The 13,713-nt window shown below is 41.5% G+C and overlaps 1 protein-coding gene across 7 annotated transcripts in view; it reads right to left on the minus strand.

Moving 5' to 3' along the window:
- DPP8 (dipeptidyl peptidase 8) overlaps positions 1 to 7,690 on the minus strand; it is a 58,533-nt gene extending 50,843 nt beyond the window's left edge. For 3 of the 7 annotated variants that reach the window (XM_058541862.1, XM_058541857.1, XM_058541864.1), the window contains exons 1-2: positions 5,623 to 6,182; positions 2,844 to 3,113 (exon numbers count right to left, since the gene is read on the minus strand). In XM_058541862.1, coding sequence (XP_058397845.1) covers positions 2,844 to 3,113; positions 5,623 to 5,659 — 307 coding nt within the window. In that variant the 5' untranslated portion in view covers positions 5,660 to 6,182. The other 4 variants (XM_058541858.1, XM_058541859.1, XM_058541860.1 and 1 more) reach the window with 4 other exon arrangements.
- Between the last annotated feature and the right edge of the window lie 6,023 nt (positions 7,691 to 13,713).

The raw sequence follows: 13,713 nt of genomic DNA on the forward strand, positions 1-13,713 counted from the left end.
GAGAAAAAAATTAAAATTCAGATGGATATAAAATAATTGAACAAATGAAAAGGCATACAGCTTTCTTGAAAAGCTCAACATTTTAAAGATTATCAGGGCCGGCCCCATGGCTTAGCGGTTAAGTGCACACGCTCTGCTACTGGTGGCCTGGGTTCGGATCCCGGGCACACACCGACTCACCGTTTCTCCAGCCATGCTGAGGCGGCGTCCCACATACAGCAACTAGAAGGATGTGCAACTATGACAGACAACTATCTACTGGGGCTTTGGGGGAAAAAAAGGAGGAGGGTTGGCAATAGATGTTAGCTCAGAGCCAGTTTTCCTCAGCAAAAAGAGGGATTGGCATGGATGTTAGCTCAGGGCTGATCTTCCTCACAGAAAAATAAATAAATAAAGATTATCAATTCTCCCTAACTTCATCTATAAATATAATGTAATCCTAAAACAGTATAAATAGGATTGGGAAGAAGGAGCTATTCAAGCTAATTTTAAATTCTCATAGATGGGCCGGCCCTGTGGCTTAGCGGTTAAGTGCGCACGCTCTGCTACTGGCGGCCCGGGTTCGGATCCCGGGCACACACTGACACACTGCTTCTCCGGCCATGCTGAGGCCACGTTCCACGTACAGCAACTAGAAGGATGTGCAACTATGACATACAACTATCTACTGGGGCCTTGGAGGAAAAAAAAAGGAGGAGGATTGGCAATAGATGTTAGCTCAGAGCCGGTCTTCCTCAGCAAAAAAAAAGAGGAGGATTAGCATGGATGTTAGCTCAGGGCTAATCTTACTCAACAAAAAAAAGAAAAACAAGCAAAAACGGTCAAGAAAAGTATGAAAAAGAGTGATGAAGGGTGACCAGTGCTATCAAACAGTAGAACACATAAAGCTATAAGAATAATAATAGTAGTAGCAGCAGCGTAATATTGGCACTTGATTTGACAGACAGATGAATGGAACAAAAAATATATAAAGAGTTTTAAAAATATAATCTTGGAGTTGGAAAAGCCCTTGTAGATATGATACAAAACTACAAAAAAGTAAAAATTTAACTACCAAATAAAAATCCACAAACTTCTACATGGCAAAAAAATAAATTAAACCTCAGGGAAAAATACCACAATGGGTTAATTCCCTCATTATACAAAAAAATGCTTTAAGTCAATAAGAAAAACACCCACAACCCAATAAAAAATAGACGATGATTATAAACAGATTAGTTACAGAGAAGGAAATACAAATGTGTTTTGAACATGTGAAAAGATGCTCAACCTCACTCATAAGAGAAATAAGAATTAAAACTACAATGAGATATGGGGATGTAATGTACAGCATGGTGACTATAGTTAATAATACTACATTGCATATTTGAAAGTTGCTAAGAGAGTAGATCTTAAAAGTTCTCACCACAAGAAAAATAAATTTTTTTGTTAACTACGTAAAATGACAGATGTTAACTAGATTTATTGTGGCAATCATTTTGGTAAGTATACAAATATCGAACCATTATGCTGTATACCTGAAACTAATATAATGTTATATGTCAATCATACCTCAATTAAAAAATAATAATAATAAAAAACAACTACAATGAGACACTGCTACTCACTAATCAGACTGGGAAAGATAAAAACGTCTGATTACTCACTATTGGTACAGGTGTGGAGAAACAGATACTCTGAGACAATGCTGATAGGAATTAAACTCTATAATCTCATTGGAGGGGCAATTTGTCACTATCAATCAAAATTCAGGATATATACACCTTTTGTCCCAGCAATTCCACTCCTTGGAATTAGTCCTATAAGTAAATTCACACATAGACAAAATGATCTAATACAGTGATATTCACTGCCTCATCTTTTGTAATACGAAAATAGAAAAATCTAAGTGCGCATTATTAGAGGCTTGGTTAAGTAAAATACGGCACAATCATACAATGGAATACTCTGGAGTTGTTAAAAAAAATGAATCTATAATTACTGATGTAGACTCATGCAGAGAATATCTCTAAAAATATATATATACATACACACACACATATATGAAACAGCTTTCAAGGAGGGGAGGAAACCTGTTTTTAAAAATTTAATAAGCAAAAAAAAGTAAATTGATGGCATAATATATTTAACTTAGACAGACCTTAAATCTAGAGTGAATGGGCTGAGGGAGAAGAGACCAAAACCAGCCTTGGTTTGGGGGCCAGCCCGGTTGTGTAGTGGTTAAGTTCACACGCTTCACTTCGGTGGCCCAGGGTTCAGGGGTTCGGATCCCCACTTGGACCTAGGCACCGCTCATCAAGCCATGCTGTGGCGGCATCCCACATACAAAATAGAGTAAGATTGGCACAGATGTTAGGTCAGGGACAATCTTCCTCAAGCAAAAAGAGGAAGATAGGCAACAGATGTTAGCTCAGGGCCAATCTTTCTCACCCAAAAAAAAACAAAAAAACAACCAGTCTTGGTTTAAAAAAATGAAAGCAGCAGCTGTTGAGAGTGGGAACAAACTAATGATTTATTTGTGTTCCTAATCTGACCATTCCTAAGGAAAGGCATTTCGAACTAGCTTTAGGAAGAAGTAATTTCTCGCATCTTTAACTTTGACCTTGAAAGTAAGATCATAATCAATTCATCATTTGTTACCTGCAAGTAAAAACAGTTAATGGGACAAACCAAAATTAAAACAGCACCAAAACTGAAGTTCTTCAAATTAGTTTTTTTCCCCTTTAACGGAACTGTCATGGATTCGTTTATTTATTCACCAAAATTTGTGCGCCAATTGTGTCCAGCCTCTAAGTTTGAACTAAGAAAGCATTTCTTCTCAGGAACTATGACTTCATACTCACCAAGGTAATAGATCCTGTCCGAATGAGGCCCATCTGGATCATTCCTTTTCACAAACATAAAATCATGTGGTGCTTTAGCCATCATATAGCCATGGTATTTTCTGGTATCAGCAAGCAGCTTTTTAAGCTGACTCCAGGAATATCGCTCAACATAAAATGGCTCCAATTTAGGCCGATCCTGTGATTCAATATTCTCCTCACACTCTGCAGTTTCGAAGATCTCAACACCCAGCTGTTCTGTTTCCATCGCTGCTGCCATGTTGCATTTTCCTAGAAAAACAAGGCACATGAAGTTGTTCACAGGACTGCCTTACATTAATCAGAATGACACTGATAGGGCACCCTCCCCCAAAAAGGGCAAAAAAAATTGCTTTTCAGTATAGTTGCAATGAAACCTAGTAACAAAAGCAACAGCTCCCCCTTTTGTGTTAGTTTAAAAATGAGATTTTTAAAAAATTGAGGTCATGTCTATTTCACAGTGAGTATAAATCCCTTTGGGAACTTTTATAAAAGGCTCTCCTTAGGTACCTCTTGCCAAAATTCCTTTTTTCTTTCCCACACTGGAAGGAAACAGGCCATATGCCAGCTGGCTGCTATGCTCTATCCAAGAGCATGTCAATAGTGAAGTTAAATGTGCCAAGGGAATTAAGTGTTTTTGCATTGAAAAAAGTAACATATTTGATAAATGTGGACTTATTTACCTAACAGAAATAATCAGGACCAATTAGAACAGTAATAAAACTGTTGCAAACAATGTACTTGTAATAACCTTCCTAGGGCACTTACCCAAGATAATATAAATACTGTTTTCTTTTAAACAGAACTCCAAACAACAAAAGACCTAACTGGCTGGTACATTTTTGTCTTCTGTTCTTGCCTAGACATCACTATCTTATGACATTTGTGATCACTCCATACTATAAAAAATTTATGTGACTATTAATATAGATTATACAACTTTTATTTTCATGATTAATAAGAGGAAAAAATACTGTCTTCAAGTGGCTTTAATTGAAGTAGTTGATGCAGAAAGCATTTAATGTATGTACTATCAATATTTTGATAAGTCTGAACACAATATACCAGTTCAACCCCAAAAGTGTTAATATTTCATCTACTAATGTTTCTTTTCATTTTACAAATCCAGAAGAGGATTTATTTTTCCTTTATCTATTTCAAGATTTAAATGTAACAAGGAGCAAAGTATCAGAGAAAATAACAAGAAGTGTCATCATAAGCCACTGTGTGACATTCTGACATAAACTATTCATGACACTACCAAAAAGAAGTAACATAAAAATTCTGGGGCAACCTGCTCTTTTTGAACTAAGACATGTCAAAAACATGTGGACTTCAGAGAGAAACTAAATTGCTTTTAAATAACCAATTTCACATAATTATTAACCACTTCTAGAACAACAATCAATACATGGCTGTGTATTTAACATGATGTCTGTTTTAAAGCTCAATTTCACAGGTTAACAGGAGTTTGTGGTAAGAACTACCAACCACAGAGAAAAAGTAATTAGCAGGTGTGGGTTGTGAATTAGTCCATCAGGAGTGCATTATGGCATGCAAAACGAACTGAACTATGTGGCCAAAATACTGTGTCTTTTTTTATCCTACAGTGAACTATACTACCATTTTCAATATAACACTAGCAAAAGTGGCCAGAAAACCATTAGAGAGTTATATCAAGTATATAACTTGTAATATTATAACAACTGGGCATTTATCTCCAACAATTAAAATCCAAACAGCTCAGCAGAGAAAAAGTCATTTAGCTCACCTGGTATTCAGCATACTGATATTAAGTGGCAGTAGATGACAGTGGTGGTTGTTTGCTCATCTAAAAGCTAGTGGAGGCTCTATTTTCTATCATATATGTCAAAGGATCTAGTTTTATTTCTAACAGAGTAAAGGACAAATGAGAGAAGAAGCTACACAAACTGGGCTCATTTTTCTTAACTCTCCTTGTATTTCATCTGGAACTTCATCTCCAAACCACTGCATGCAAGAATAGGGCAAGGGAATAGAAAAGGGAAGCTCAGCAGATAGACTTCCCAAGCCTTAATGCTCAGCTTCTTGAGGCATCATTAACTTGACATCTCTCCTACGTAAAAGTTGCATTTGCTTGCACTTAAGCAAAATTATCTGGTATTCCTAGATTGTACTAGGTCCCTGGACTCACTACTTTTCTGTCTATACACACAAATCTTACAGTTCAAATGATACTGTACTACTCTATGGTAAATATATACCCTGCATTTTCTAGGATAGACCTGATATTATAGAATTTTAGTAATTTACACAAATGTTTAACTAAATGATTTAATTTTCAGATTTCCATAATATCTTATAGACAAACACATTCACAAAATATGTAACCTGAATTTTCTAATTTCAAAAATTAGAAAATAGGGTCCGGGGGCCAGGCCAGAGGCATAGTGGTTAAGTTCCTGCACTCCACTGCCAGACCCCGGGTTCGCAGGGTCGGGATCCCGGAGGGCGTACTGACGCACCCCTTGTCAAGCCATGCTGTGGCAGTGTCCCATGTAAAGCACAGGAAGATGGGCACTGATATTAGCCCAGGGCCAATCTCCCTCAGCAAAAAGAGAAGGATTGGTGACAGATGTTAGCTCAGGGCTAATCTTCCTCACAAAAAAGAAAGAAAGAAATAAAGAAAGAAAGAAAATAGGATCAGCAAACATTCTCAGCACAGTGCATATATTTCACTGCCCCACCTACCTCTTCTCTTAAAGCCTTCCCTGGTGCCTACCTGATTGTATTTTCATCTGCTCAGATCTCTTCCACATTCAAAGAGATCTTTTTCAAGTGACTCAACTTCAAGCATAGATCCCTCCGCTCATCCTGCTCTCTTCTCACAGGAGTCTTTCCTTTTCTCACCATCCAATCCTGCTCACCAGGATAACGAAATCAGATATAAGGCTGTTGATCATTACTAAAATGGATCATATGTGGCCAAAAAGATTAAATCTAAAATGTCTTAAATAGTACTTAACATCGACACAGAAATATTGTTTTTGGTGTAATATACAATGTCTGAATATTCATTTTGTATCTGCATTTTAAATTATTACAATTGTAAAATTATTTTGTTTCAGAAATGTATAGCCCAATTTACTCAAAAGAATATCCTAAAAATAGTGTAAATCCTGATGTCCAGACATACATTAAAAGGAAAATTATGGAAGAACTTTAAAAAGTATAAAGGGCATACAGATGTGAGGTTATTCATGGCAACCGCAAATCCTCAAAAATGACAGATGATTAATAAAATTTATTTCTATGTGCCTGGTCCTGTTTCTCCTATAATACACTTGTATTATTTTACATAATACATACTGAGCTGGTTAGAGACAGAATAGACTCAGCAGAATAATCAATAAGAATTATAGAGCAGGCCATTTTGTGAAAAGAGAACTAACTTGCATTTGATAATTTAAGATTTTCATAAGATAAAGAAAGTACTATCCATTTTAAGTGCATTCCACTTTTGCTTCTTTCCTTTCCACGTATAATCTGAAAATAATTGAATTAAGTAACTTTTCTGGAAACGGAAGCATTAAATTTGATGAAATTCTGGCTTAGTAAATTAAAAAAACAAGGAGATTCTGTGATTTTACCCATTACTTTGCTATCGGTTTTAATTCTGGGTTCTCATAGTCCAAGTAAGTGATGGAGAGAGATGGCGTGAGAAAAGCTCAGTGGCAGACGGAGGGAAAACAGTGAAGTTATGCTAGCACCGCAACAATGGACTACTGTCAAGACACTTTCCCACGCACTAAGCCCCTCACTCAGAGAAGAGCATGTTGGGTTAGAAAACAGCTTCAGGGCTCTTGAATTTGGACCCACTCAAAGGTCATTCCTTAATTTTTAATCCAAGGGCCAAACGGTCGTCCACTTAAACACAAACCTCACTGAAGCCTAGCTATTTCACTTTAGGGTCCACAGCTAGTTGAGAGGTTCATTATCACAAAGAGGACAAAGATCTTGAAAGCTACGAATGAGCAAGAGGAGAGGTGCAGCAGAGAATGTTGAGGAGCGGGATGGGGGGGGAGGTGCCAAATCTTAGAAGTCTTAGGAGAAGCGTGTGGGGGGAGAACTTTGAAAAAGGAAAGAAAAGTATCTATCCCGCCCCGAGCGGGTGAAATACAATGAGAGGAGGCCAGTGAGCAAGGAGGGAATCGACCTAGGTTAGGCAGTAGAAAGAAGGGAACACCAGCTGGGAATCCATAAAATCTCAGTTCGAATCTGATCTGCCACCGCTAGACTTGAGGCAAATCCCTTCGCCTCTGTGGGCTTCCGTTTCCTCATCTGTAAGCCCGGACAATACCCGGCTCCCAAACCCAGCGAGGCTCAATTAAGATAACGGACGTGCAAGTCCGGAGGCCAGCACCCAGAGCGCAGCGGGCGCCCAGTGAACGTTGGTTGACTCGGAATCTCAGAGCCTCGGCTTCCTCTTCCGGCAAGCGGGGGCCCGCCGCCGGCTCTGGCCCGCGCGGGGCGCGCGGCGCGCCGGGGAAAACCGCAGAGCGGGACAACCGGGAGAACGCGCCGGGCAGTTCCTCCGTGAGACGGAGAGGGCCCGGGTGACCGAGGGCCCAGGCCTCGCGGGCGAAGGGGAAGGAGATGGAGCGGATACTGCACCTTCCCCCCCGGCCCCGCCCGGACCGTCCTGACGCGCGCTACGGAGCGGGCCTGCGCCGCTTCATGCCGCGCCGCCTCCACTCCTGACCCGGCTCCAGCGGCTTCCTTGGCGACAACGCCGGTGGTAACCCGGCCGGCGAACGCGGCACTTAAAAGCGTCGGTGGCGGCGGTGGCGGCTTCGGCACTTCCGGTTCCTCGCGACCGGCCCTCCAACCTGCGAAAGCTCAGCGGGGCCAAGAAGAGCGCCGCTCCCTGCTGGGCTGGGTCCGTTACGACAGTGCCGTCTACTGGCCGGAGGAGCGCACGAGGCGCTGGAAAGAGACTGGGTCGGGGTAGGGGACAGAGATGAAATTCGGGAAGGGGCAGCGTCTTGCTGCAAGTCACGGGACGAATTGCGGCGCGTCTCTACTCATCCATTTTTTTCATTCAACAAATATATAGCGAGTGCCTGCTGTGTGCCAGGCCGAGTTGTAGACGCTGAGATTTGCGCAGAGAGCAAGCCAGGCAAAAATCCCTGCCCCTTCATGGAGATGCCATAGAGAGGGAAAGGACCAGGGCCTTGGGGATCTTCTGAGCGTCTCATTGTTATGCTGGAAAGAAACCTGAACTTGGAGTCAGAGAGTTTGGCTCTAGTACTAATAAGTGATCTTCAGCAGGTCACTCAATCTCTTTGAGCCATGGTTTCTTTATCTGTAAAGGAAAAACTGGTCACTTATTTGCAATTAAGGAAAACTATGTGTGTCATACTAACACATAAAGATGAAGAATCTGGGGCCCAGAGCAGGGAAATAATGCTGTAATTAGAACCACAGGCAGGTCCCTTGACCCGCAGTTTCTTTCCTTGTCTACACCACACATTGGCTGAGAGAAAGAGAAAAGGAGAGTTTGGGGATATGACTGGGACAGTGGTAGGAGTAGAACAAAACAGTGGAAAATGTGAGCCTCCCCTATTTCTGTTGTTACAAGAAACCATGTGCCAGAGGCATCATTAAGATTTATTATAATTGCACTAATAAAGATCTATTTGGGTGCCATGTTCCACACCTCAGTATATAATTTTCACTCTGAGATTAAGTGAGTCTTCCCTCAGGCTTTTTTTTTAGTTGAGCTTTCCTAAAAGAAAGGTATAGTCATTTTCACTGGGACTCCTCTATGAATTTTCTGCAAACGAAAAAAAAAGTAGGTTTTTAGGTTTTGACTGCACTGTGCACATACTAACAAAATACAATAAAATATCTTGCACTTCATTTCATTCATCCAAGTGTTTATTGAATCTCTGCCATGTACCTGTCTCTGTTCTAAGCGCTGGGGCTACAATAGTGAACAAAGTGGGCAAAATCCCTGTCTGTGTAGTTTACATTCTAATAAGAGGAAAAAGACCTCCCCAGAAGCAAAAAAAACAAAAAATATATAATTTTATGGATGTAAAAAAACAATGCCTGGAGAGGTAAAAGACTTGCTTAAGTTACATGGCTAATTATGGATTGAACTAGATTTGAATTCAGATTTCTTGTTTTTCAGTCTTATTTTCCTCTATGGTGGGCTTAACAAGCCTCAAACCCTGAGAAAGCTATAAGGGAACATCTCCACCATGAACGCTGGCAACCTTGCGTGTATCCATATATGCCTCACAGGCAAAGGCTTAAACCAAAGCTTATCTGGGTCTTAGCAGAATGCTTTGTGATCTTTCCAGAACAGGAGAGGACAGGAGGCCTATGAGGACCTCAAGGCAATCTCCCCTGGGAGGCTGTCACGAGACAGCTTCTCATTTCCTCCCAGGTTCTGATGAAGTGTGGGGCTTTCTGCCCCACCGCCCTCTAAATAGAGCTGCAGAATATAACAGCCTCTTAGCTGAAGTCTAGAATTGGCTCTTCAGCAACCAGATATTCCACAACCACATTGCAGGCATCTGGCCCCTTTTGCTTCAGTATTATCCTTTTTGGTGTGTAGGACAAGGACCACTGGCAGTTGGCACCTTTATGCATTCTTCCTTTTGCTGTTTAAGTAAGTAATAAACTGTCAGAATCTAAAGTGGCTCGTATCTTTACTGGCTGAATCAGTCTGGCCTGGGCTTTGCCAAACTTGTGTGTGTGCTTGACAAAGCCTACTTAGCTTTATGCTGCCCGGCACTCTAGGAACTCATCGGGGAAGGCAAGTTATCTGCTACATGATGTCTGAATAAATAATATGGCAGGGCTCATACAAATCTGTCTCTGCTGTAGACTGAAACAAATTCCAAAGCATAATGAAACAGTCCTATGGCGGCATAATGGACAGTGTGCAAATAAGTCCAAGTGAAAGCTAGGGTGGTAAGGCCAGGTGAGACTCTCCCTGGGGAAACCTGCGCTGCATCCTGGAGCAAGTGCCTACTTGAGATAATCAGGTCTTCGTCCAGTTCTGGGCTCATGTTTTAGAGAACCTGACACATTTCCACACTGGGCCTCGTGAGAGACCAACCTGTCTAACAGTCCTTCTGCATCTAACAGTCCCTAATCTTTAGGCAGTGGTACTTTCCCTTGGGTACACATGAGCAAGAACATGAAGTCCTGGGGTCAGATAGACCTGGGGTCACATCCTAGCTCCTCTCCTTACTAACAGTAATATGGACCCTTCTAAGCTTTATGTCTCTCATCTGTAAAATGAGTACAGTAACACTGTTGAAATGAATGAATGAAATAATGCATTTAAAGTGCCTAGCAATGCCTGGTGCACAATAAGCATTCCATTTATTAATTCTATTTATTAATGGTGGTGATAATGATGAAGGTAACAACAGAAACCTTTCCCCTGAGAAGGTAGGAAAAGGAGGAGGAGGCAGCTAACATAAACATGAGCCCTGAATGTGTCCCAGAGATCTAGCATTAGGGCAGGGGCCATTTCCCTGGGAAAGACCATTCTGGCTCTGGCCCCAGCCCTCCAAAATATATTCACACATATATACTATATATATATGTATATATTTACACTTAAAATCAAGGAATCATAGAATCAAGGAATTGGGAGTGATTTTAGAGATGATTGAGCCTAATTCTTTTATTCCACAGACAGGACAACCAAGGCCCAGAGAGGGAGCATGACCTGCCCAAAGTCACACAGCTACTTATTGGCAACTTCCAAATAGAACTTTCAAAATCAATCCACAACATGTACTAATATCTTCCTGGATTTACAGCATGACCCAGAGCAAAGGAAGAGAAACTCTGGGAAACTTGGCTTCCCAGAGGGACATGCCCAAAGTCTTGTTGGATGGCACTACCTGTACCACCTCCACCCAACAACACGCATCATTCTTCCAACTTGAATTTAGTGTAAACACAACTTTCTGACATTATTTATTTATTTTTGTGAGGAAGATCAGCCCTGAGCTAACATCCGTGCCAATCCTCCTCTTTTTGCTGAGGAAGACTGGCTCTGAGCTAACATCTATTGCCAATCCTCCTCCTTTTTTTCCCCAAAGCCCCAGTAGATAGTTGTATGTATGTCATAGTTGCACATCCTTCTAGTTGCTATATGTGGGACGCGGCCTCAGCGTGGCCGGAGAAGCCGTGCGTCGGTGCGCGCCCGAGATCTGAACCCGGGCCGCCAGCAGCGGAGGGCACGCACTTAACCACTAAGCCACAGGGCTGGCCTGACATTATTAAAGGAAGATCCACCAATAATCCCACTACCCTACCATAACTTTTTTGTTCTGTAAATATATTTTACATATGTAGCAGGAGCAACATTTTTAAGCCACATACAGATGTGTACATACATTTAATTTCCTTAGTTTCTCTATAATTCAACGCAACCTGTATTTATATGACCCATTTCACTTAACGGTAAAAAGTGTAATCTTAATTCATTCCAGGCAAACCCAGTCATTCAATTTAGGATCTTCCCTGGTGGAGGAGATGATGGCCAGTCCCTGGTCCATACCAGGATCCCCTAAGATGTCCTTTATCCCAGCTGTACTGGTTTGAATAGTATCTTCCCAAAATCATGTCCACCCAGAACCTCATAATGTGACCTTATTGGGAAATAGAGTCTTTGCAGATGTAATTAGTTAAGATGAAATCATATTAAATTAGAGTGGGCCCTAAATCCAATGACTGGTATCCTTATAAGAAGGCCATGTGAAGACATAGGGACACAGACACACTCACAGAGAAGGCCATGTGACAACAGAGGCAGAGATGGGAGTGATGCTGCTATAAGCCAAAGGACACCAAGGATTGCCAACAGCTACCACAGTCTAGGAAGAGGTAAGGAAAGATACTTCTCTAGAGCCTTTAGAGGGAGCGTGGCCTGCCAACACCTTGATTTTGGACTTCTACCCTCCAGAACTGTGAGAGAATAAATTTCTGTTGTTTTAAGCCACCTGGTTTGTAGTACTTTGTTATGGCAGCATTAGGAAATGAATACGCTAGTTAATCCTCAGATGTGACCTTCCCCCACCATGATGTACCCAATGAGATATCTGTTATCTGTCAGTTGCCAGTTGTCAGCCCATACTCTCTGTTCCTCTTCACTCCAAGTGCAGGCCCTTGTCAGATGCACCTACAATCACACCAGTGAAGCCTCAGGCCTTCTCTTGTCAACACTTAACCTCTATCTCCACTCATTGGCTGTTAAACTAAGGGCCTGCTTCTCTAAGGCCTTGCACTAATGCCTGGGCATGAGCACAGGTTTTTTCTTTCCCCAGATCCCTCAACCTGTCATGGGGGTGGGAGATCTACTATGCCCCTCCGCTTTGGAGAAGCCCTTAAGGGGAGGTGAGGGCAAGACTCAGGCTCCTTCTCAGGGGTACTCCCTTACTTCCTTTTTGACTTTCTCTTCCTCACTCTGCTGGGAAAATTTATTTAGCCCAAATATTTGGAATATTATTCCAAATTCCTGTCTTACATGTGCAGCTGGGCTTAAAAGAGAAGAATTTGAGGGCTGGCCCTGTGGTGCAGTGGTTAAGTTCAGTGCGCTCTGCTTCAGCGGCCCAGGTTTGTGGGTTTGGATCCCGGGGGCAGGCCTACACCACTCATCAAGCCATGCCATGGTGGAAACCCACATACAAAATAGAGGAAAGATTGGCACAGATGTTAGCTCAGGGCCAATCTCCCACACAAAAAAAAAAAAAAAGAGAGAGAGAGAAGAATTTGATGCCTCTTTTCTGGTCCCATCATTACAACTCCCAGGAAGCAATGGTCGCCTCATGCTAGCTCCCTAAATTGGGAAGGATCAAGGGTTATAAAGGAGGAAAACAAAAGCACATGTTACTTCCCAATATCTTACCACTGTATAAAGTTATAATTGGAATTTTTGTATTTTTTTCATAAACATTTTCAATATTGCTAGTTTCTAATTCACCTTTTTGCACAGCTGTACAGTTTTTCCATTGAGTTGCTTTGCTACAACTCCTTTGGTCATTTGGCTTGTGTAATTTCCAATGTTTCACCATGTAACACCATGAACATCCTCATATATACATCTTCCTTCCTTAAAATTACTTTCTTAGGATAAAATCCCAAAAGGGGAGTTACTAGGCCAATCAGCACAAACATCTCCATTTTTCTTGTGACATGTTGCAAAACTGTTTTCCAAAATGATTCCATGAATTCATATTGCCCTTAGCTACATTCAGCATGGGTATGCCAATTTCACTAAAACTTTTCTAACACTGGGCATTATCATCAACAAATTTATTTTATTTTATTTTATTTTGTGAGGAAGATCAGCCCTGAGCTAACATCCATGCTAATCCTCCTCTTTTTGCTGAGGAAGACTGGCTCTGAGCTAACATCTATTGTCAATCTTCCTCCTTTTTTTCCCCAAAGCCCCAGTAGATAGTTGTATGTCATAGCTGCACATCCTTCTAGTTGCTGTATGTGGGACACGGCCTCCCCATGGCTGGAGAAGTGGTGCGTCGGTGCGCGGCCGGGATCCGAACCTGGGCCACCAGCAGTGGAGTGCATGCACTTAACCGCTAAGCCACGGGGCCGGCCCAACAAATACATTTTAAGCATTTACTTTCTGAAACAAATTTTGCTAGATACTACAGGATATGAAAAAGAGGCAATCTGTATTCTAGGGAGATTGATAATCCAGTTGAAGAAACAGATCATTAGCATTTAACACAGACACTAATAGCAGATAATTACATGCTATGGTGGGCTAGAGTTTGTTTTTCCACTTCCCTCATATTTTGTAACTTTTGGGGGCATAGTA

Source organism: Diceros bicornis, chromosome 5, assembly GCF_020826845.1.
Source record: "Diceros bicornis minor isolate mBicDic1 chromosome 5, mDicBic1.mat.cur, whole genome shotgun sequence".
NCBI classification, from domain to species: Eukaryota; Metazoa; Chordata; class Mammalia; order Perissodactyla; family Rhinocerotidae; genus Diceros; species Diceros bicornis.